This window comes from Genypterus blacodes, unplaced genomic scaffold, assembly GCF_046128005.1.
Source record: "Genypterus blacodes isolate CSIRO-AG114 ecotype Tasmania unplaced genomic scaffold, CSIRO-AGI_Gbla_v1 ptg000058l_1, whole genome shotgun sequence".
Lineage (NCBI taxonomy): Eukaryota > Metazoa > Chordata > Actinopteri > Ophidiiformes > Ophidiidae > Genypterus > Genypterus blacodes.
The window spans coordinates 1,624,866-1,646,125 of NW_027466870.1; the positions used below are offsets into that span (position 1 = coordinate 1,624,866).

Genomic DNA, 21,260 nt, shown 5'->3' on the forward strand with positions numbered 1-21,260 from the left:
AGGACATTTTTGTATTTTGTCTTTGAAAGACAGAAAAGACTAATTGTCTGTTAATATCTGAAAGTATATATTCATAAATTAACACACACACACACACACACACACACACACACACACACACACACACACACACACACACACGTGCACGAGCACACAGACACGCGCGCAGGGGACAACCTAATGACAGATGGAAAGAAATTAGAGGCAAAGTAGCATTAATATTCCATCTCTGAATAACAACCATAGCCCTTCCCCCACCTCTAGCACCACAGTCACTCACACACATACACACACACACACACACACACCCATAAGCACATGCACACCAACAGCCGCCCTGTACCAAAGAAGTGTGTTTGAGCTTGTCCTGAGACAAACAGGAAAAACACTCCAAATCCAACCGCTCCCATCCGACTCCCTTCTCCCCTCTCCTTCCATTTCTCCTCCTCCAGCCCCCAACCTAGTCTCCTTCCTCTTCCTCGCCTCTTTTTTTTTTTTGTCCCCCCCCCTCCCCCATCCCCCACACGCTGCCCTCCAGCCTCACAGCAAAGTAGAGAGCAATCCCTTGGTGGGGCAGCCAGATTAAACTGCCACTGTAATCCGCTTGGCTTTCACCTCCTTGTCCTAAGTCGAGGGGAGAGAGAGGGAGAGAGGGAGAGAGAGAGAGGGAGAGAGAGAGAGAGAGAGTGAGAAAGAGATGGGGAGAAAGGATGGAGAGAGAACGAGGAGAGAGAAAGCCAGATAGGAAAGGAAGCAAAGGAGAAGAGGAGGGGGGGCAAGATAGAAAAGAGGGGGAGGAGGAGGCAGAGATGGAGGAAGTAGCTAAATGACAACAAGGGCATGGAGAGAGGGAAACAAGGAATAGGAGACAAAATGAAGCAAGAGAGAGAGAGAGAGAGAGAGAGAGAGAGAGAGAGAGAGAGAGAGGGAGAGAGAGAGAGGGAGGCTGTGCAGGGCTGAATTAAAGGAGTATGAAAAAGAAGAAGTGAATAATGAATCTCATAAAGGAAAGATATTAAGGACGCGTGAGAGTCAAATAAAGTGTTACGGGAGGGAGCGATGAAGGACGGAGGGGTAATCCTTGTGGCGGAGCATTGACGAGCGAATGGGAAGAAAACTAAAGGAATCCAACCAGGAAAGTGTGTTGAATGCTCGCCTCCATTCGCGTAATGATGGAATTGGTTTTGTGTGAAATATAAGCACGCTATGAAACGACTCCCTCACGGCCAATCGGACCCCGAATCCTTCCCGTCATCTCGTTGCTGACCTGGAGTTGCCGTGCCAACCCAGCGCAATAATGAGAAACTGGCGAGACGTCGTGAAATCTGTTGGCGTGTGCGGTCAACTTCTGATTCGCCACGGACGAAGTGCTAAATGAGTTTCTGCGAGGGTTGTAAACGAAAAATGGCGGCGGTTGCTTTGCATACTTGAGATTATGGATTCGGTCATGTGAAGTAATGCTATTCCACCAGAAATGTTAGGACGTGACACTAAATTATACGTCGGCGATAAGTCCACCACGCTCGCTCAAAAGAGGCGTCCAGAGGGGTCAGAGGCACCGACGCGTTAAGAGAGCTGGACACTGTTTTCAAAGATGGCCGCCCCCCATTCTTTGGGATAGAAACTGCTCACCCGGCACATGCAGGGTCTCCTCATTGGAGTGGGAGCGCTGAAGTCTTTTTTGGTGGCTGAGTCAGCCGACGGCACAGACGCACCCACGGGACAAATGCTATGTTTTTCTGTAGCGCTTAAGTGAGTTTTGATGCAAATTCTTTATCTCAGGAAAGTTTCTTCTTCATTTCCCAGCAGTTTCTTTTGCAGTTTGCCAGTTGGAAAAGTTGCGCCGGTCCTGCAATACCGACCGTGGCCACTATGAAACAAACAGCTGCGTACAAGAAACTGAATTGGTAAGGAGGTTCAAGGGACGACTGAGAATTGATGTAATTTCTGGGAATGCAAGGAAGGAATCCTATCCTTCCAGGTGAAGGAGCTCTCAACGTAGTTCAGAAGTCGTTTAATCGTGTTATGCTTATTACATTTACAACTTCTCTACAAAGACAAGTTAAACTTTGTATTCCACAGCTGGAATGATTTCTGGAGGCCCAGCCAGGACTGTAGAAGATCTAAAACCTTTCAGTAGACTATCGTACATTGGATGCGGAGACCTTCCAAGTGATCAAAGTCCAAGTCTGGTCACAACAACTGCAACGAATTGAGTTAGACTAGAGTTCAGGTCATGTGACTTACCCAAACACTATCAATATCTACATCGAAATCACTACGCTAATGATTTCCACTAATCTGCTCTGAAGCTGAAGCACTAAAACACCGACTGTGCTTAAGCGGCAGAAAGTGCAGACATGGAGACTTCATCGGCCCCGTGTGTGTGGGAGCGTGTCCGCTGGGTATATGGTAAGAGTGTTAAAGTGTGGAAAAGAAATAGAGTTAACAGGTATTCCCCTCCTCCTCCTCCTCTGGTCTCCCCCACCCCAAAAGCTGACAGAAAGGGAGTAAAAGGGGAGGAGGGGTGATGATAGAGGGAGGGAGAGAGGGAGAAAGAGAAGGGAGAGGCAGGAAGAAGGAGGATATCCTGCGAGGAAAGGCTGTGATATATGAGCAGGCCACTTCAAACAAGCAGGGGGGGAGGGGGACACTCCTTCTCCAATAAAACCAGGGGAGGTGGAAGGAGGAGAGGAGAAGAAAAGAGTCAAGAGAGGGAGAGAGAGAGAAAGACTGAGATTTAAAGAGAGAGGGAGAGAGAGAGGCATAAAAGAACAAGAGGGAGCTGCGGGGAGGAAGAGAGAGAGAGAGAGAGAGAGAGAGAGAGAGAGAGAGAGGGAAGTTTGAGGGGAATGTAAAGACCTAGTGAAGCGAAGTGGATGGATCTGGACTCCCCCCCACCCCCACCCCCCCTCTCTTAGACGTACTATAAAACCCCCCACAGCAGAGAAACCCAGATGGCCCGGGCCCTGCTGCCTACAGCGGTCACCTATAGACCGGAATCTGTAGGGGGCAGCGTTTATGTTGAAAAACAGCTCAGACTACAGTGAAGCGGCCGGGAATCAGAGCTCAAAACGACCTGTAAATGGACCATTCAAACATTAATAAACCACAACGTTGGTTTAATTCCTTTATCGAGTCAAAATATCCCGAAGCAAAGTCGTGGTTACCGATTCAACCGAATCGTGTTTGCCATCATCATAATTGTCTGAAAAGTCTGTTATTGCACGGCGTTGCTCATCATGACTCTGTTGTTAAGCTTGTTTACACTCACTTTAACCAATCGCTGTGTTATTTTCACCACCCAGACTGAGGTGTTAACATAGAGAGAAGGAGTAATTAGAGTAATTTACCTTTGAGCGGACCAATGGTTTACCTATTTACAGGTACCAGCCAATCAGAGAGCAGTATTCTCTGTGATTGTGTCGAGTCTATTTGGGGCCTTTATCATCTTTTTCTTTGCGCCATTTTTAGCCTCAAATGACTCCTCACTTAATCTAACAACTCTCAATTCACTACTACACGGACAGAATACAAGTCACACACACTCAACATGTGCGAGGCTGTGTCCTACAAGAGGTGATTGATGATTTCAGGAAGGGGCTCTTGGGCAAAGGAAGTCCAGTCTGGGTCAGGCCTCATCCACACAGGCAGACATTGGTCACCATCTGCATGCACTCAGAAGTCACACACATCGCCCCCCCCCCCCAGTCTCTCTCTCTCTCTCCCTCTCTCTCTCCTTCCCTCTCTCTCTCCCCCTCTCTCTGACATTTGACACTCTTCTTCCCGTGCTGTTTACTATATAATGTCTTGCCTTTGGTATGAGACAGAATCGGCAGAGAAATAGCATGAATAAGAGTGGCGGGGGAGGGGGAAGTGGTGGTGGGGAGTGTGTGTGTGTGTGTGTTTGTGTGTGTGGGGAGGGGGGGGAGCACGGAGTCAAGGTGAGCGTAGCGAGGCGGCGGGCCCGCGCAGCGTGGACTCTGCCGTTTTTAGGCAGGGTGTGCCATTGTGGGCCAGCATGGGGCTGTTTTTGACAGCAGCCATTACAACAAATAATTGAAGAGCAAATGAAGACAAATGATATGATTGCAGTGCACGTCCCAGCAGTCAATCCACTATCTAGGTGGTTCCCATTCAAAGCCATTGATCAGCTTTACAACCTAAGTAGCTGGCCAGGAAACTAAATGGTGGCGATCAATGCTATTTAACAGATTATTGACTGCTGACGGGTTGCCTGAGATCAAAATAGAGAGGGGGGTGGGGGGGAGAAATAAGCAAATAGAAGAATGGAATAAAAACACATGAAATTGGAATTGGTTCCCTTGCTTCAGTGATGATAAATAGTAAAGAAAAACACTGAGACAGCACTGAGTGGAGAGGAGGAGGAGAGAGGCTGCATATTTGTGTCCACGACTGAATGCGCATGATCATCTGCAGGCGAGCGGGCGAGCGAGCAAACAAGATAGAGAGGAAGAAAGCGAGAGAGAGAGGAAGAAAGAAAGACTCCCACTTCTACTAAATCTAAGTAAAGCGTCACACAGTCTGTGTGTGTGTGTGTGTGTGTGTGTGTGTGTGTGTGTGTGTGTGTGTGTGTGTGTGTGTGTGTGTGTGTGTGTGTCTACCACAGCTTCTCAGGATGGCACCACACCTGAAACGCCACACACACACACAGACACACACTAGCTCGCCGTGTGACCAAACAAGGACAAAGAAACACGCCGCAATCACTGGCTAGCATAGAAGTCATTTGCACGGGAATCACAATGTGATGAGATTATGGTGTTAATAATTCAAGCGCAGACACGTTATGTTCACATAAATGTTAAAACTTTGATTATACTTTGATTAAGGAAATAAATTGTGGGGAAAAAATCCATCCAATCAGGCATGTAAACGTCTCAGAGTGAGACTCCTCCACGCCGCCTCACACTGCCATGATGCAAGACGTCACACACACTCAAACCACAGCAGGATCCTGTTTCTCTGTCCGTGTCTGCGTCTTACTCACGTTTTTGCTTTAATCTCAGTACATGATGGCACTACAAGGTGCTCGTCAGTATCATGACTGTCACACGGTGGTTTGAGGAAAGCGTGCGTGCACGTGTGTGTGTGTGTGTGTGCGCGCACATACACATGTGTAAGAGAGGACGAGGTGGGGGGTGTTAAACAACCTTCACCAGCCCCAACCCCACGCACATACACAGTAGCGTGTTACCATGGTGACTGGTCCCAGCTCTGGGGCCCCGACTCATGAGACTGCAAGTTTGTGTGTGAGTGTGTGTGCGTGTGTGCGTGTAGTGCACGTGCACAGATATATGTAAATATAGATTTTTGTTAATGTCTCACTCATCCGCATTTGTGAGTGTCTATATTTGGTGAAATGTTAACAAACTACTAAACAAACAAAATAGTGTTTGTGCATTGAAATGGCACGGAGTAGCCGAGCTTAAGTGAAACACAGTTTGCATGTGTTCTGAATACAGACTTAAATATGGCTGGAGTATGGATGTGCCTGTGAGAGTATGTGTGTGTGTGTGTGTGTGTGTGTGTGTGTGTGTGTGTGTGTGTGTGTGTGTGTGTGTGTGTGAGAGTGTGTGTGTGTGTGTGTGTGTGTGTGTGTGTGTGTGTGTGTGTGTGTGTGTGTGTGTGTGCATGTGTGTGTTTGTGTGCCTTTTCTCAGTTCAGCAGAACCTCATTAATTCAGCAGGAATGGAAATCATTTCTGCGCGGAGTGCACAGGAGACAGAAAGAGATGGAGAGGAAGACGCACAGAAGGGGGGGTGGGGGGGCTGCACGAAAAAAAAGAGAACTCATATTTTCCAGTCTTCTTTAAAGAAAATCATTAATATTTTTATATTATTTCATGCGCCAAAGCTAGGAGTGCAGCGCATTTGTCACAAAGGGAGGAAGGAGTTAGAGGCAAAATGCTTTGTTTTAATATTAGCTGTTGAATACTCATTATATTTATGCGTATGTTCGTTTCTACGTTTATTCAGTAATTGAGTCTAATTCTCCAAAATATAACCCTGCCTTCGGTTAATCTAAAGTGAAATCACCTCTTCATTTCATTTCATTTCATAAGACTTATATGTAAAAAAAACAAATAAATAAACAGCACAGACAAACGACCAAATATAGCAAATGTCCAGATGGATGTGTTAAAAAAAGGGTAATCTCTTGGTCGTGTAGCAACAGATGAGTGCAGCGCCTCCTTCATCACGCCCTCTGTCCATCCCTCCCAGCACACACACAGAGGAGCAGGCAGTGATCTGGCTGTGCACCGGACACAGGTCAGCACCAAAGAGAGCAACAGGGACAAAGGTGAGAGAAACAGCTTGCCACACACAAACACACACACAAACACACAGACACACATCCGGCCAAACCAAGCTAAGCAAACCGTTCAGAAGAAATGTCTCTCTTCGCACGGCGGAGCGACGGCTGTGTGTTGCACAGACTCTCTGAGTGAAAGTTGACCTTTTGGGAGTGCAGCAGAGTGCGCTGCAGTGTAGAGGGGCTCCGTGTTCCAAATGTCACTTTTTACAACAGAGATCTGACGCGATAAAAACAGATCAGACGCAGACGGGACACATAAGAGGACAGACATGCGCTCAGTATGCAGACATGTACACACACACACACACACACACCGACGTGGCCGCAAGCACACAGACACGCACACACTCAAGGTGAGTCTACATAATTTACTATACGTTTCAGGCATAACATTAAAATGAAAAAGGCGAGCATAAGCATGGAGACGGTTAGACTTGAGTTTGTACAGCAAACGGTGATGTTAAGGTTAGAGATGGTTAGTAAGATGTAGAGTCCCGTTAAATTTGATCTTCAGGTTTCAGTTTGTTTGTCTTTGTTGTGTGAGGAAAAAGGAGAATTAAAGCCTTTTTCATGTGGAGGTTTGATTTGATGTTTCTGGTGCCAGATGTGTTTTGTTTGGGGTTTTAAAATAGAAATCAAACATGCATTTTGTTTACTATGTTTCTTTTTATCAGAAAGGAAAAATCATAGGATTAAGTACACATCTGCACACACACACACACACGCACACACACACACACCTGAGAGCAGCACAAATCAACATTCAGTCAACAGACAAAGACAGATGTGCTGTCCTATTTATCCACTGAACTTAATCGTCAGAGATATAAATAACTCATCTGTGGGCACACGTCCGCGCACTGGAGCTCAAAGTTTGAACTGCGACTGCAAATACGTCTCATCTGAAGTCGTCTCCCAAGGATCCGTGTTTACCGCGCGGCAGCACAGCCTGTAACCCCGCGCCGACCTTTGAGCCGGTTTACGGCTGAAGTCCCCGCTTGCCCGGGGAAACAACATCAGTCATATGAACACACATAAATTCATAAACACGTCTATTTTTAGCTCTAAGGCGTCTGCGCGTCACGCTTTCATCAGCCCTGTTTCCATCTGTACACCAGAGCGGTGACAGAGCTGAGACACCGGGGGCCTCGGAGCCTTCGTCTCTCCTGGGTCTCGCGGATGCCCTTCAGAAATACAATGGGTCAGTGTAGCCGTCGGCACTGTTGGCTCAGCGGTTAGCGGCGCTGTCGCTTCTCCGATCTGATTTTGAATCTGACTGTGTTGTGTGTGAGGAGCTTGTCCTCCCTGTCTGCAGGTGGGGGTCCTCAGGGTGCTCCTGTGATCAACAAGTGACCAATGACTTAGCAGGTTACGAGGACGGATGGATGGATGGATGAAACATGCACGTTTGGAAGGTTAAGGATGCAAGTAAATAATAACCAGCTCCTCCAGCCGGTGCCAAACTCCCCTCTGCTGCTGCTCTTACCGCCGTGCATCAGGCACAAATGTGATTATTTTTGTGAATTCCCGTCACTGTCATCCGGGTTTGCAGCTGTGTCACAGTACGCAAACTACAAATCAGTTCCGTCACTGTCGCCACCTGCGATGTAGCTATGGCGACACTGCAAAACAGACATAGAACGCAGGCCTCGGGAGAACATTGATGTAATTGCTGCTAATGTGTTTGTGTGTATCATGTGCGTCAGAATGGAAGGAATTTAGTGATTTTAAAGCCTGTTAATACATTTTTTTCAGTGAAATACAGCAGAAGTCAGGTTTCCCTCATATGATTGGGGCAAATCTCTGTTGTATTACACCAATATTGTACTTTTCACACAAAGCTTGAGACTTTGAATCTCAAATTCTAAAACAGCACCAAAATGTGGCCAAAATCTGTTTTCTAATCTTTCATTTCTAATTCGTCCTTTTTTCTTTCATTTCTAATTTGTCCTTTTTTCTCATTCATCATAGTACCTAACTTATTGCACTTCTACTCTAGCTCCAGTTATGCTCTTAGCTGTTGGTTTAGGAAGGAAATGCGCTTACGATTTCTTGTGACCTGAAGTTCTTTTATCTACCTTTGTTGAACGCACTTATTGTAAGTCGCTTTGGATAAAAGCGTCTGCTAAATGATCGTAATGTAATGTAATGTAATGTAACTTCTTTCCTGGCATCCTATCAAATATTTGCTAACAATGACCGCTGAACTCGTGAACCGATCACAGATACTTCAGACTGTTTGCAGCTGGTTCACGTACTCCGTATCAATCCGTCAACAACTGCACTTCTGCTGTGTTCCAGTGCTCGTCGGAAGGTGTAACGGGCAATTTCAGTGCGATGGAGTGCCTCTAGGATGATGCGGGCAAAACACAGTAGCATAAACATGGAGGTGCAGGAGATCATAATACTGCTTTGGTTCCTTTATCTTAAGAAATGCAAGAAATGGCTCCAAATCCAAATCTCCACTGTTTCTTTGGCCATATATTAAGCAGGATAATGTATTGCGAGTTGACAGGAGACCTCACTGGCTGTCACACACACACATACATTACCCCTTACCTATTCACCTTCCAATTTCAAACAGTGTTCCTATTCTGTCCCTGATCCTTTTGTTTTGTTGCTGTGATACGAGTGCCTCGTTTGCACACAGCGACACGTTTCAGACCAAAAAGTGTTGGAAGATTTGGGGTTGGTAACACAGGAAGGCTGAAGCTGTTGCACTAAATTGAGGATGGCAGAGGAGCGAAGGTGTAATGGTAGAAGAAAACAGGAGGGGATGATGAAGGTGTTATGGCAGAGGAAGAGAAGAGAGAAAATAATGACAATAATGGCTGACGCTGAGAGGAGAGGCTGGAGAAAGTTAAACCGGAGAGAGGGGGAGAGAGAGAGAGAGAGGGGAAGGAACAGATGAAGGTGTACTAATAGAAAGGGTGAGGGGGGTCTAAAGGTGGCAAGAGAGAGAGGAGAGGAAGAGGGGGCAGGTGTGGCAGCAGCCACAGAGGTAATCAGTGGGCCAATGGGGAGTGATTCCACTCCGAGCAAACGGGCGGTCAAAGCACCTGGAATAAAAATAATCATTACACTGCATTAAAGTCACTGTCTGTAAATATACCCTGGGTGGCGGTAAAGCACGCTCACTGTGGCCTCACCAGCAGGACACTTCCTCCCGTACACCCATACGGGCTGGCACACACCTGAGCGCATCACGACCACGACAGCGTTCGCACTCGGCACGTTTGTACGCTCGTACGTTCGCTCCTCTCCGCGAGTGTGCGAGTGCGGCGTGACGGTGTGAAAGTCAAAGATTTCCCCTGCTGGTTCTTTGGGTTCATCTCGTTGTTAGGAAGATTCGCTTTGAAGGGAAACAAACTGTTCTCCAGATAGAAACTCCAGCGGCCCCACAGCACATTCATTATCCCCCATAACTTATAAGTGTTATTTTAGCAGGAGAAACCCCGACAGAGGTTTGAATTGGATCTCGCCACATTTACTCTGCCTCTCAGTGTTGCCGCCTTTGGAAAATGGGGATTAAGTCTGCGTTTAGGAGAATTTAAATTGCAAATAAATCTTTGTAATTGTTTCGGGCTTTAATCCGAGTAGGGAGGGCCTCGCTGTAACGCCGGGTTGAGACAAGCGAACATCTCATTCATCTGAGGGAGGACGGTGTTTGTTTCACCACTTGGTTCAGTGAGACTTAAATAGCAGGGTGTCCATTCAGCGACACGCGCACACACAAGCGCATGACACACACACACACACACACGCAGGCACGTACGTATGCGTGCACGTGCAAACACGAGCAAACACAACCAATGCCCAGCTGGTACTTGAGACTGGTGGACTGGAAGGCCTGGCAGAGCTGTACAGCAGACAGGACACACACACACACACACACACACACACACACACACACACACACACACACACACACACACACACACACACACACACACACACACACACACACACACACACACACACACACACACACACACACACACACACACACACACACAGCCTGGCAGGGTTACACTCTGCCAGGCTGCAACGTCTGCCAGCTGCACGCATGCCCAATGCCATAAAGAGACAGAGGCGAAAAGGGAAGAGGGAGTGTGTGTAAGAGTGTGTGTGTGTGTGTGTGTGTGTGTGTGTGTGTGTGTGTCTGTGAGAGAGAGAAAGAGAGGCCAATAAAGATAAGGAGGAGGAGAAGAGAAAAAAGGCTTGAAAACTGGACCAAACAGAAAACTCAGCAAAAGTGTTGAACAAAAAAGCTGTGCTAGTGAAAGAGTCGGAGAAGCAAAAACTGTTTACACAAAAACCGGAAGTAAGACCGATAAATGCTGCAGAGGAAGACATGAACTCTCAAGTCCTCAGTCGACTTCAAAGCGCCTGTCAGATTGTCTGATAGCATCTGAAGGCCCCTTCACAGACGTCATGTGACGCCAATGTCCACGCATGAATACATTGAAGGAGAGACTGAAAGTGTGTGCCGTTATCCCCACATACTGTCACTCACTGATTCAAGATTACAAACTCCACCCCTCACCTCTGTGTCCCTCACGCGAGGACATCGGACTGATCCTGATCCAGGTGAGTGCTGATGAGCAGCAGAGTACGACACCGCCAAAACGAAGAGACAGACAAACAGACACAAATCATCTGGCTGCTCTCTCTCTGTGATGGACCCGAGAGTTTCTGTGCAATGAGAGCTCCTTCCTTCACACTCAGCACATTCACAACGCGACAATTATACCGCCACAAACGTCTTAATTGGAATATGCCGACCTATTACTGCGTCACGTGTACTCGGAGAGAGGCAGACTCTTTGGATCTATACGTCTAAGCCGCATTGATAAGACACGTGGTCGCAGTATTGAGTGCATGTTAACGTACCGGCTGAAACCAACACGAGCTGCTTCCTCCCCGCGAGGGAAATTGGGGAGTTTTTATCCCAAATCATGCTCTTGGCAGTGACTGTTCTACTCAAAAAAACCCACACACACACACAAAAAATACCCAGAGAACATTCAGACCCAAATTCACAGACCACAATACTGCAAACGCACTGCATCCTTGGGCCTGTCAGACCGTTCTTATCACTTGGCAACAAATATTATAATTTAAGAAGCTATTTTGTAATATGTTGGGCTATATGTTGACACTCACATTAATGCAATTCTACATTGTTTTGGCAAACATGAGGCACGGGAGAGTTGTGTATTGGACAAAGGCAAACATCATCCAGACTTCAAGACTCCTCAATCTCCCATTCACTTCCAGTCTGCCAAAACTTTCCTCAGCGGACGGTTCTGTACTGCTACTGGGCTTTACAGTACAAACAGGGCAATGGGGCTTGACATAAAATCAAAACTTTCCCTGTATTATGTCCAATACATGATCTCCAATCTGCGTAAGTTGATTTAATTCAGGGACTTGTTTAAAGGAAGGAAACGGCTTCTCGGCTCTCGGTGTTAACCAACAAGACGTGTATGTTTTAAGATAAGTTTCACTCCCTGGGACCCGCCTGACAATTCTTGTAACCGTCGACGGTGTTTAAGCCCTAATGAGGAGAGGCAGCGACACCGCACCGCTCCAAGTCTCAGTCTGCGAAGAGAGAACCGGGAGCTCCGCAGCTGGAAAAGTGACTGCGGTCCCACAGCTCCTCGCTTTAAGAAGAAAAGTTGGAAAGTCATGGCTCCTTAAAACACTCAAGTCCTCAGCAGAAATGCAGTTGGGTTGCATAGTAATAAGGTCATACCAGGCTGTCCGGGTGAAAAGTTATAAACACAAGAGGCGATTTATGCCATTTATGGAATGTGTGAGTGTGTGAATGCAGGTTGGGGGTCGCCTGTGCGGTAAAACTTCAAAGACGATGAGACAGAGAAAGTGTGTGTGTGTGTGTGACAAACAGAAATACCACTGACAAGACGATGACAGCTCTGGCGTGGAATGTCGATGTCCAACTTGCAGCCCTCTGACGGAGCGTTCACTCACTTTTATGCCCATCACAGTCAAGGCAAATGAATGTTTCTTCTTTTTTAATTATGAACTGTGACTTATTTATTTATTTCAAAATGACTGAACCGCCAGAGAATTGGCAGCACCTACCCAGGTTTCGCTGGGAGAGATAAACAAATGCCCCCGAGGAGCTTCACTCTGTCGCAGGTTGTAGCATTAAATTAAAGCGTTTGTATATATTTTATGGATGATGTCGCAACTAAGAGGACATTGGTGGGTAACTGGGGTTTGAGGAGTAAAAAACGAGGAGCTGGGGTTGAAAAATCTGCATGCGAGGAAGGAAAGCGAACGCTGCAGGGTTTGGTTGCAGCAGTAACTTCGTTGATTTGTGGCGCATTGGTGGCTTTTAGCTCGCAGGATGCAAAGTGTACCGAGCACCACAACTCAGATAAACTATGAAACGCATCTTCAAAGAGTCCCCAATGTCTTCAGACACCTCTTTCCTACACAGATAAACCGGGCTTCTTCCACGTCTCTCTCCCTCCCTCCCTCTCCTCTCCCCTCTCTTTCTTTTGCCTGTCTGTCCGTCTGTCCCTCTTCTGTTGCCTCCATCTGTCTGTCTGCACGTCAAACACAGACCTGCACGCTCAGAGAGCCGAGATCAAATGCTGAAACCACGGCGCGGTTTAAGCTCGCCCAGAATGAACCTGCGAGGAAGGGAATCATAAACAATATTTGATCTTCCGCTTCTGTCACTTCCAGACCTCCAGCCTGACACACACACACAGCTTGAGGGCAGCACTTTCAGGCTTTGTTGCTTCCCTCAGATAGGAGAAGGTATACACAGACAGAGAAGCCGACTGGCCTTTTTCATTTAGACTGTAACAACAGTAAACAACAGAACACAAAGACAGCCTCCTCTCGCTCAACGCCCGTCTGCCTGCAGCCTGCACTCCATGCACGGTTTGATATTAAAAGACGACACAGGCGAGAACAGTGGGTGGGGGGTGGGGGGGTGGCGAGAGGGATACGGGTAAGATAGACCGATAAAGACAGACAGAAATGAAGATGTTGTGGCATTCCATTTATGTGTAGGCTATATTTAAGATATCGCCGTGCCAACGCCGGCTCCATTCCGCCGCTCTCCCCTCTGACGTCCCTCCATCCTTACCTACTCTGCCTATATTATGGATGTTATTATTATTCCTGCATGTCGTCATGTCGCCCCCGCTTCTCTCCTTCCCCCGAGCAAGAAAGCGGGCACTGCTGGCACCCAGCCAGATTACCCAATCAATCTCCTCTGAGAGAGGGGGAGGGGGGTGGGAGGAGAGGGGGAGGAATGAGAAAGAGTGTGGCACACAGAGGGAAGGAAAGAAAGAAAGAGCGGGGGGTGGGGGCAGGAGGGTGGGGGTGGGGGGTGGGGGTGGGGGGTGGGGGGGAGCTGGCAGCGAAAAAGACCTGAGAGGAATTGAAGCAGGGAAAACGGTGCAGGATGAGTAAATTCTGTCTTTGAAAGAAGGACAGAGACAAAGACAGACGACTGTGAAAAGGGAAGGAAGGGTTTTAACAAACAGATAACGCTGAAATTAGGCAAGTGAGCACCTGGTGAGGCGGTGTGTGGAGATGTGGCGATGGAAAAGAGGCGGCACACACACACACGCACAGGAGCATGGCCATGCGCACGCACACACACACACAGTCCAGACAAAGGCTTGGCCATCAACGGTTGTTTACAGAGTGCAGCTCCTCCCCTTGTGCCACCTGTTACTGTGATCCAGCCTAACAAATGTTTAACCCTCTCAAAGAAAACCCTGGCAACCAGCAGTGCAACCTCTGTCTATCTGCTGCCTGCACGCCGCACACTCGCACCACAATCACAACCCTAATGCATTCTTCTGCCTTTCCTCCGCATTAAAAAGAAAATGTCAGGCGCCCGTATTTGCCTCAGACTCCTTCATCTCAGCCATCAGCGTGCCGCATTCATGACCGATCTCATCAAGCCAAAGTTCAGCGCTGCCACGGGAATGACGCACTTGTGGCTCTAAATCTGTGACACTTGAGGCGGTGAACCTGAAGCGGCATGAATCACAGACGTGTGGGGTTGCGACCTCTGGTTCAGGCAAAAGCAAAATGTCTGTACCAACGAGACCGACTGTATCACTTTCTAGGGGCGTGTTTCTGTTTGTGTGGGTGTGTGTGTGTGTGTGTGTGAGAGACTGGCTGCTTTAATGTGAGCGGGAATGCAAGAGCGCAATCGCTCGTCAATATGAACGCGTTCCTCATCACAGGGCTGGCATCATTCATATTGAGTTAGGAATGATGTGCCGCACTCTTATAATCAAGCACATTCCACTCAACAAAGTGCTCCTTTGAGGAACATCCAAAATCCAAGCAGAAAGGAGAGCTGTAAGATGGGAAATAAACATGATTAAAAGGCGACGTGAAGAGGAAGAACAGGAAAACTCAAACGATTAAGACGACAACAGAGAGCACTTAAATTACTTTACGGATGTACAAGACTTCAGGCTGTTTCACGAGCGTCTGACTTTGAGGGAGCCGGTTCATTTACATACGGGAGTGGTGGATGTGTGACATGCACGCGAGTACAGGCCGCACGCGTGCTTGTGTCGCCCGTAAGCTCCAGTGACTGTGATAGCAGCTTCACCATCCAGGGGTGAAGCTGTCCGGCGATCCAGCCAGTCGGAGGCCTCCAGCTCTGGGAGTCTAGCCAGAGCTCCAATCCTGCCACAATCCCTTGGATTAACTGTCAACCGGTCCCCAGATCTGAGGATTAGCACATTATATTCCATTATCTTTCCCGAACTGGACAGTCCACAAAGTCTACATCATGGCTCACAGTGGAGGCCAGGAGGACAGGGCTGAGTAAGAGGTACCTTCACACCTTCACACCGGGCCAGACTGAGCCAAGCCCAGCTGAGCCAAACCAAATGTGTCACCAAGACTGTACTTTATCTCTATGTTGCCTGGCAACAAACTCACATCCAGGAAACAGATGCTAAATATCCATTTTAGAAGGCAGCGTGAATATTTCCTCACGTTACGTAGAACAAACTGGTCATAAACCAAACAAATAAAAAGAGACAAATAAAAATAAAGCAATCCCAGTTTATCTTGTGCATTCCTCTTTCACTATTCCTGCTGAGCGACACGCAGAGCGAAGTGTGTGTGACTCCTGGGAGCCCTGTTGTTTTTCACTCTGTGATCCGGGGGGGACTCGGGGGAATGAGGGAGCTGTTATCAGCGAGGGGCCGTGATAGAGACTTGATCAGGCCGTCGGTCTGCGGGGACCAAGGAGCCAGAGTTAATCAGAGACAGACAGACCCTTCATCGCCCTGGGGACTCACGCTTCGACCCTGACACACACGCTTTCTCTCGCTCTCTCTGTCGCACAAACACTTTCAGACATACACACACACACACACAACAGATTCACATTCATAAGAGCGCACAAATGCACATAGAGCTGCCGTGTCACCCCTCAGCTGAACCCTCTGTGTGACGCTCACTGCCGTCGATTTGGTTTGCGCCGGAAATGGCGACGTTTACAACCAACGACCACCGACGAACCAAACAACAAAACAAAACATTAACATTCTCTAACGTCACGGGGACAAATTAGCTCACAAAAACAGCTCTCGTGGTCAAACCGATTTTTCCCCGTGACCTCCTGAACTCCAGCCAGGTCAAACCCTGAATCCTTGAAATTCAACAGAGACCTTTAGTGAGAGTGTGAGTGTGTTACTCCCATTTTTCAACTTGCGCACACACACACTCGCGCACCACTGCTCTTTTTTTGCATTTTCCCTCTAAGGTTAAATCCGTGGCGGCGGCGGCGTTGATTGAGGGGCGCCGCTAATCTGGCTCCTTCCAGCTCAAATAACCGATTTTTTTCTGAAACTGGGAACACACAGAGTTTAAACAATGTGACTTAGAGAGTTTAGCCGTATATGTTGACCAGAGCTGTCATACCAACGCCGCTAAGAGCCGACATGCAGGTATCCAGCTGGCCTACCTCTGGAGAAAGGTGTAGGAAATTATATGGCATTTAGATTAATTAGACACAGTTGTCAGATTTAATTAACTACTAGGTTTAATTAACCATGTAATTAATCTTATGGTGGGTCTAACACATGCACACACAGACAAGCACAGACACACACGTGCGCCCCGTGCCCACACACACACACACACACATTCACAGTACATGCACAACAAATGTAATCTGTTCTGCTGACAAGTACTCACACTTTTGCTGTCAAACCTCATAAGAGAGTTCAACTGAATGGGCTTGCTGGCTACAGGCGAAAAAGAGCCTGAGCGAGACGTGTGCGGTAAGAATAGCACCTCTAATCCATTTCGGGTTTCACTTTCACACAGGTGGAATGATCATCTCGCCACACTGTGTCTGGTCAACAGCCTAATGCCTGTGTAATCCTTATTCAAACACATCTAAGGCAACTTAATGCTAATATGGAGCAGAGTATGGACGAGCCAGAAGGAGAGAAGGCTTCAGTTAACATAAAGAAAATCCACCTTATAACCCTGAGTGACTGAAAGTGAGACGATGAGCTGATGGAGGAGCTTCAATCTGAACAGCACAGACAGCAATGAGCGAGAGAGAGATAGAGTGTGTGTGTTTGTTACTGAAAAACAGCTCTGACTCTTCAGAAGACGAGAGGGTCAAGGGGTCGTAGATCCTGACCTTTCCACAACCCAGCCTCCACAAGCATCGACTCTTATTGTGTGCTATATGAATGCATGTATGTGTGTGTGTGTGTGTCTGTGATTGTGTGTGTGTGTGTGTGCGTGCGTGTGTGCATGTGTTCACGTTCCTGTGTGTGTGATCAGCCAGCTGCTTTATGTGCTCTGACCTTTATTGAAGCCATGAGTGGACCAATAAATAGCTGGGCAGTGCTATGACCTTTCACCTCAGGCTGACAGTTTGGGCAAGACGCCTGGGGTCAGGGGTCGCAGTCGGGGAAGTGCACCCAGCAGCTGAGGTACTGTATTATGCTGCGCACACCGATCAAACAAAATCAAGGTCATGGAGAATGTGTTGACATTCAAGCATTCAGAAACGGAAACTATAGCCTCAAAATCAAAAAGGCAAATTTCTTGTTTGAATAAAAGGGGCGGGGCCAATGTAGACGCAGATAGACCCAAGAAATCCAGCAAAACAATGTTGATTTTAACACTTATAGGCCAACATTTAGTATAATGTTATGGGTTTGTCCATGGATTAGAACCAACCTGGCCACCAAGTTCCATGAAAACCTGTCCTGCTGACGAACAGAGAGACGGGCAAACCGACACAGGCGACAGAAACACCACCTCCTTGGCGGCGGTAATGAAATACAAAAGTAGGTGCTGCGTTTTTAGAAGCATTCTATTTCAAAAGCTCAGACGTTTTCACATCCAGCACAGAGACTTCAGCAGACGGTCCAGACACAGACAGTCAGCAATGCAGACATGTCAAAACAGGAACCAGCAGCATTATCACACAGAGAATAGCCCCCTCTCTTTGATACACACTGCGCACGTGTACATACAGTATGTGTGTGTGTCTGTGAGTGAGCAGAAGCGGATGTGTGTATGCGTGTGTGTGTGTGTACCCTGATACACAACTGCAGGGTTGGTTAAGTTCACTCACGTAGTCATGGAAAGCCTTGGCCTCGCTGGAATGTTCACAGGTCTCCCTCCGGTCCGGGGCGGCGCAGTACAGATCCCAGAATACACTGCACACAGGACAAGACAGCAACAAGTTTGTGTACAGCACTGATGGATGCGCGACAAAATCTACTAACACATGTGAAATCTGATTAAACACCGGAGCCGTCTCATGTCCGATACACCGACGCTTCCGTTTCAGCAGACGCACAGGATGAAGTCGAGCCCTGGAGGCTGCCGCTGACCCTGGAGAGCTTACATCCGAGGAAAGGTCACTAAATGGAGCACTTCCCTCTTCCTCTCAGCCTGCCATGCCAACCTGCAGGTTACTGGCCAATCAGCTGTGATTATATTACTTACTGCCCAATCAGGCGTGGTCATATTAGTTAATTAGACCGGTCCCATTCCTCCGAGGCAGCAGAGGCCACCAGGTCCAAACGGGCCCTTAATTACTACACTGAAATGAAGTAGCTGCTAAGCTGGTCCACATTAAGGACTTCCTCTTATTGAAGATATTGATTTCATGGACAGTGAGTTTTTTGGGAAAGAACCGTTTAATTGTGTCACACGAGAGGAAAAGTTGTCTTCCTGTCCTTTCTGTCACTCTGAGGAGCAAATAAAGCGTTCACGTGCATGCATTCTTTGTGCTGATGTTAGGAAAGCGGCCTCTGAGCAGCCATGACAGCTGATATGACAGACTGCAAAATGGAGCAAAAAATATTAGCTGATGGTCCATAACCGTGTTACAGAATCGCTCGCTGGCACCTGTCACGTGATAGAAGTCATTTGTCGGGTGGAGAAAGATGTTCGTCTGCGATTCGTCTTCTTTGTGACGCGCGGCGAGACATATGGCAAATGTTCTCCACTGTTTGCTCATTTGTCATGTATGATATCAGAAGACATCGAGGAAACAAGCGCGCAATGATGTCTATCATGAAAGTAAACCATAAACCGAACCATAAACACTTAATCTCAACCCTGCGGCGTACGAACCCCACTACTCACAGCATATTAACCTAAATTGAAATCTGTTTTGGAGTATTTAAAGATTAAAAAGGCAGAGTTGGCGCCCCAAGGCATTCAGAGAGCACTGGGGTTCCCTCCAGACAAGAGCTTGAAGGTACAAGAGACAGAGGAAGCAACTGTGCAAAGACGGCGGCGAGCACATATGGTGCGCGTGTGTGTGTGTATTAGAGGTTGTGCTGCCCCTCTGTCACTTGACAATAAAGCCAGTGCACATTATCATATCTATCGGTTGGTGTTAAAGAGATTGCTGCTCTGTCGGGGACGAACTGCGGCGAGAAGGCGCGACCATCGCAAATCCAATCAGCTCTCGGGGAAATGAAATGGGGGACGCGGGTTATAGTTTGTTACCGTAAAGACACATCCAGGTACACACGCAGGGGGATGGTGTGGTGGTGGGGGGGTGAGGTGATCTTACATCTCCTGGCCTGTGAAGTCTGAGATATATTACAATTTGAACATCTGACCTGCGTTGGTCTGAGCCACGCGGGGGAAAAATCTCATTCTGTCTCTCTGCATAATCTGGGGCAGGATCGCTGGTGGAAGAGCCCCAATCACAGCAAGCAGGATATTCATTATGCTGATATTATTTAATGTAATGCAAAATATATTAGCACGTTCACAGTACGGGTGGGCTCGGGGTGTGCTGAGAGAGTTAACATTCTCATCATGGAGCTTCACTGGGGAGGAATCCAAAATTTGGGAATTGACCATCGCTGTGATTTGAGTCATAATTGTTGCTTCCTCTTCAGAGACAAGAATGAATAGGAATTATCCAGGAAGTCAACATCTGCTGGGAGTTACACCAGCACCCATGTAGCAACACAATGTCTGTCCAATTATCAAATCATTTCAATCTAATCACTATATAGTGTTATGGGTCATAATTGATGGTATCTGAACCGGACGGCAGTGGGAAAAAATGATATCAGCTGGAAACTGTGAGATTTCATTTGAGCAAGAAACTGGGATAAAAATATGTCACACCCACAAACTCTCTCTCACACACACACACACATACAGAGCTTGTATCCAGAACAGAGGAGGAGAGGATTAGCGTCCAGCCACCCAGAAGAAGACAATTACTAAAATTAAATGCCATCACATAATTATTTGCAATTAACTGTGGTCTGACAAAGCCAGTGGTTACAATCTGCCTTTCCATTATAACAGGGAGCGTAAACAAAGGCACGGGCGGACAGACGGACACGCCGGCTGCGGGTGGCGGGTCCACGCTGATAATTGACTCGTGTGTGTGTGGCGTGAGGAAGGCAGACAGCGGCGGATTGAACGAAACGGAGCAATCACAAGAGTCTAAAAACAAAGTTAGAGAGAGCCAAACATGTAGAAGACGGTGTCTCCTTCTATCAGGGCGCTCTCTCCTTAATGGGACAAAACACTGCAAATCAGAGCGAGGACATGGAGGAACAGAACCCTTCCTGTTGTGTTTATTACCTTAACTCCAGCACCGGCTCTTCTCCAGGTGGCAGCAAACATTCAGCCAGCCCCGGAGAAAACGCCACGGTGCCAGCTAAGCCAAGAACTCCCACTTAGCGATTAAAGCAATAAATCAGCTTTTTCAACTGCCATGTATTCACATTAACGCGATTGAAATTGGCACAAAGTAGGCTTACTCCGACTAACGGACCAAAATTACGTTGTTTGATTCGGACATGTAAACATCTTTATTGGAACATGCAGCACATTTCCTCCCGACGCGTTGCCTCAACATGCAGACTCGCCTCATACTTCCATTATGTATCCTGTTGATTCCAATCATGTATACTGCAGTCTAACCCTAACACTTTAATCACAGTGAGGGCAAACGCTCAGAGTGAATGTAGGATGTATTAAGAGGAGAGGAGAGGAGAGGAGAGGAGAGGAGAAGAGATGAGATGAGAGGAGAGGAGAGGAGAGGAGAGGAGAGGAGAGGAGAGGAGAGGAAAGGAAAGGAGAGGAGAGGATGTGTTCGGAGGGGTGTATGTAGGGGTGTGTGTGTTGGGTGGAGCGGGGGGCGGCCGGGTGGGGGACTGAGGATTCGGTGGCCATCCAGTGAAAACTGGTTAAAGCGATCGATTTGGGGATAAGGAGGAGACAACTAGCATCGGCCAATGGAGAGGGAGCGAGTGACACAATCAACACCTGCAGCCCTCGCTCAGCCTTTTATTTATCCCTCCATCCGTAACAACAGATGTGGATGAGTGACCCCCCTCCCCTCCCCTCCCTTCCAACCCCAACACCCACCATCACCC

At 47.6% G+C, this 21,260-nt stretch overlaps 1 protein-coding gene across 4 annotated transcripts in view; it reads right to left on the reverse strand.

Annotated features, from left to right (window-relative positions):
• The window catches only part of ssbp4 (single stranded DNA binding protein 4), a 72,174-nt gene that overhangs the window by 34,541 nt on the left and 16,373 nt on the right, over nucleotides 1–21,260 (reverse strand). For all 4 annotated transcript variants that reach the window (XM_076153501.1, XM_076153498.1, XM_076153502.1 and 1 more), the window contains exon 4: nucleotides 17,969–18,053. In XM_076153501.1, coding sequence (XP_076009616.1) covers nucleotides 17,969–18,053 — 85 coding nt within the window. The remainder of the gene's footprint in view (nucleotides 1–17,968; nucleotides 18,054–21,260) is intronic.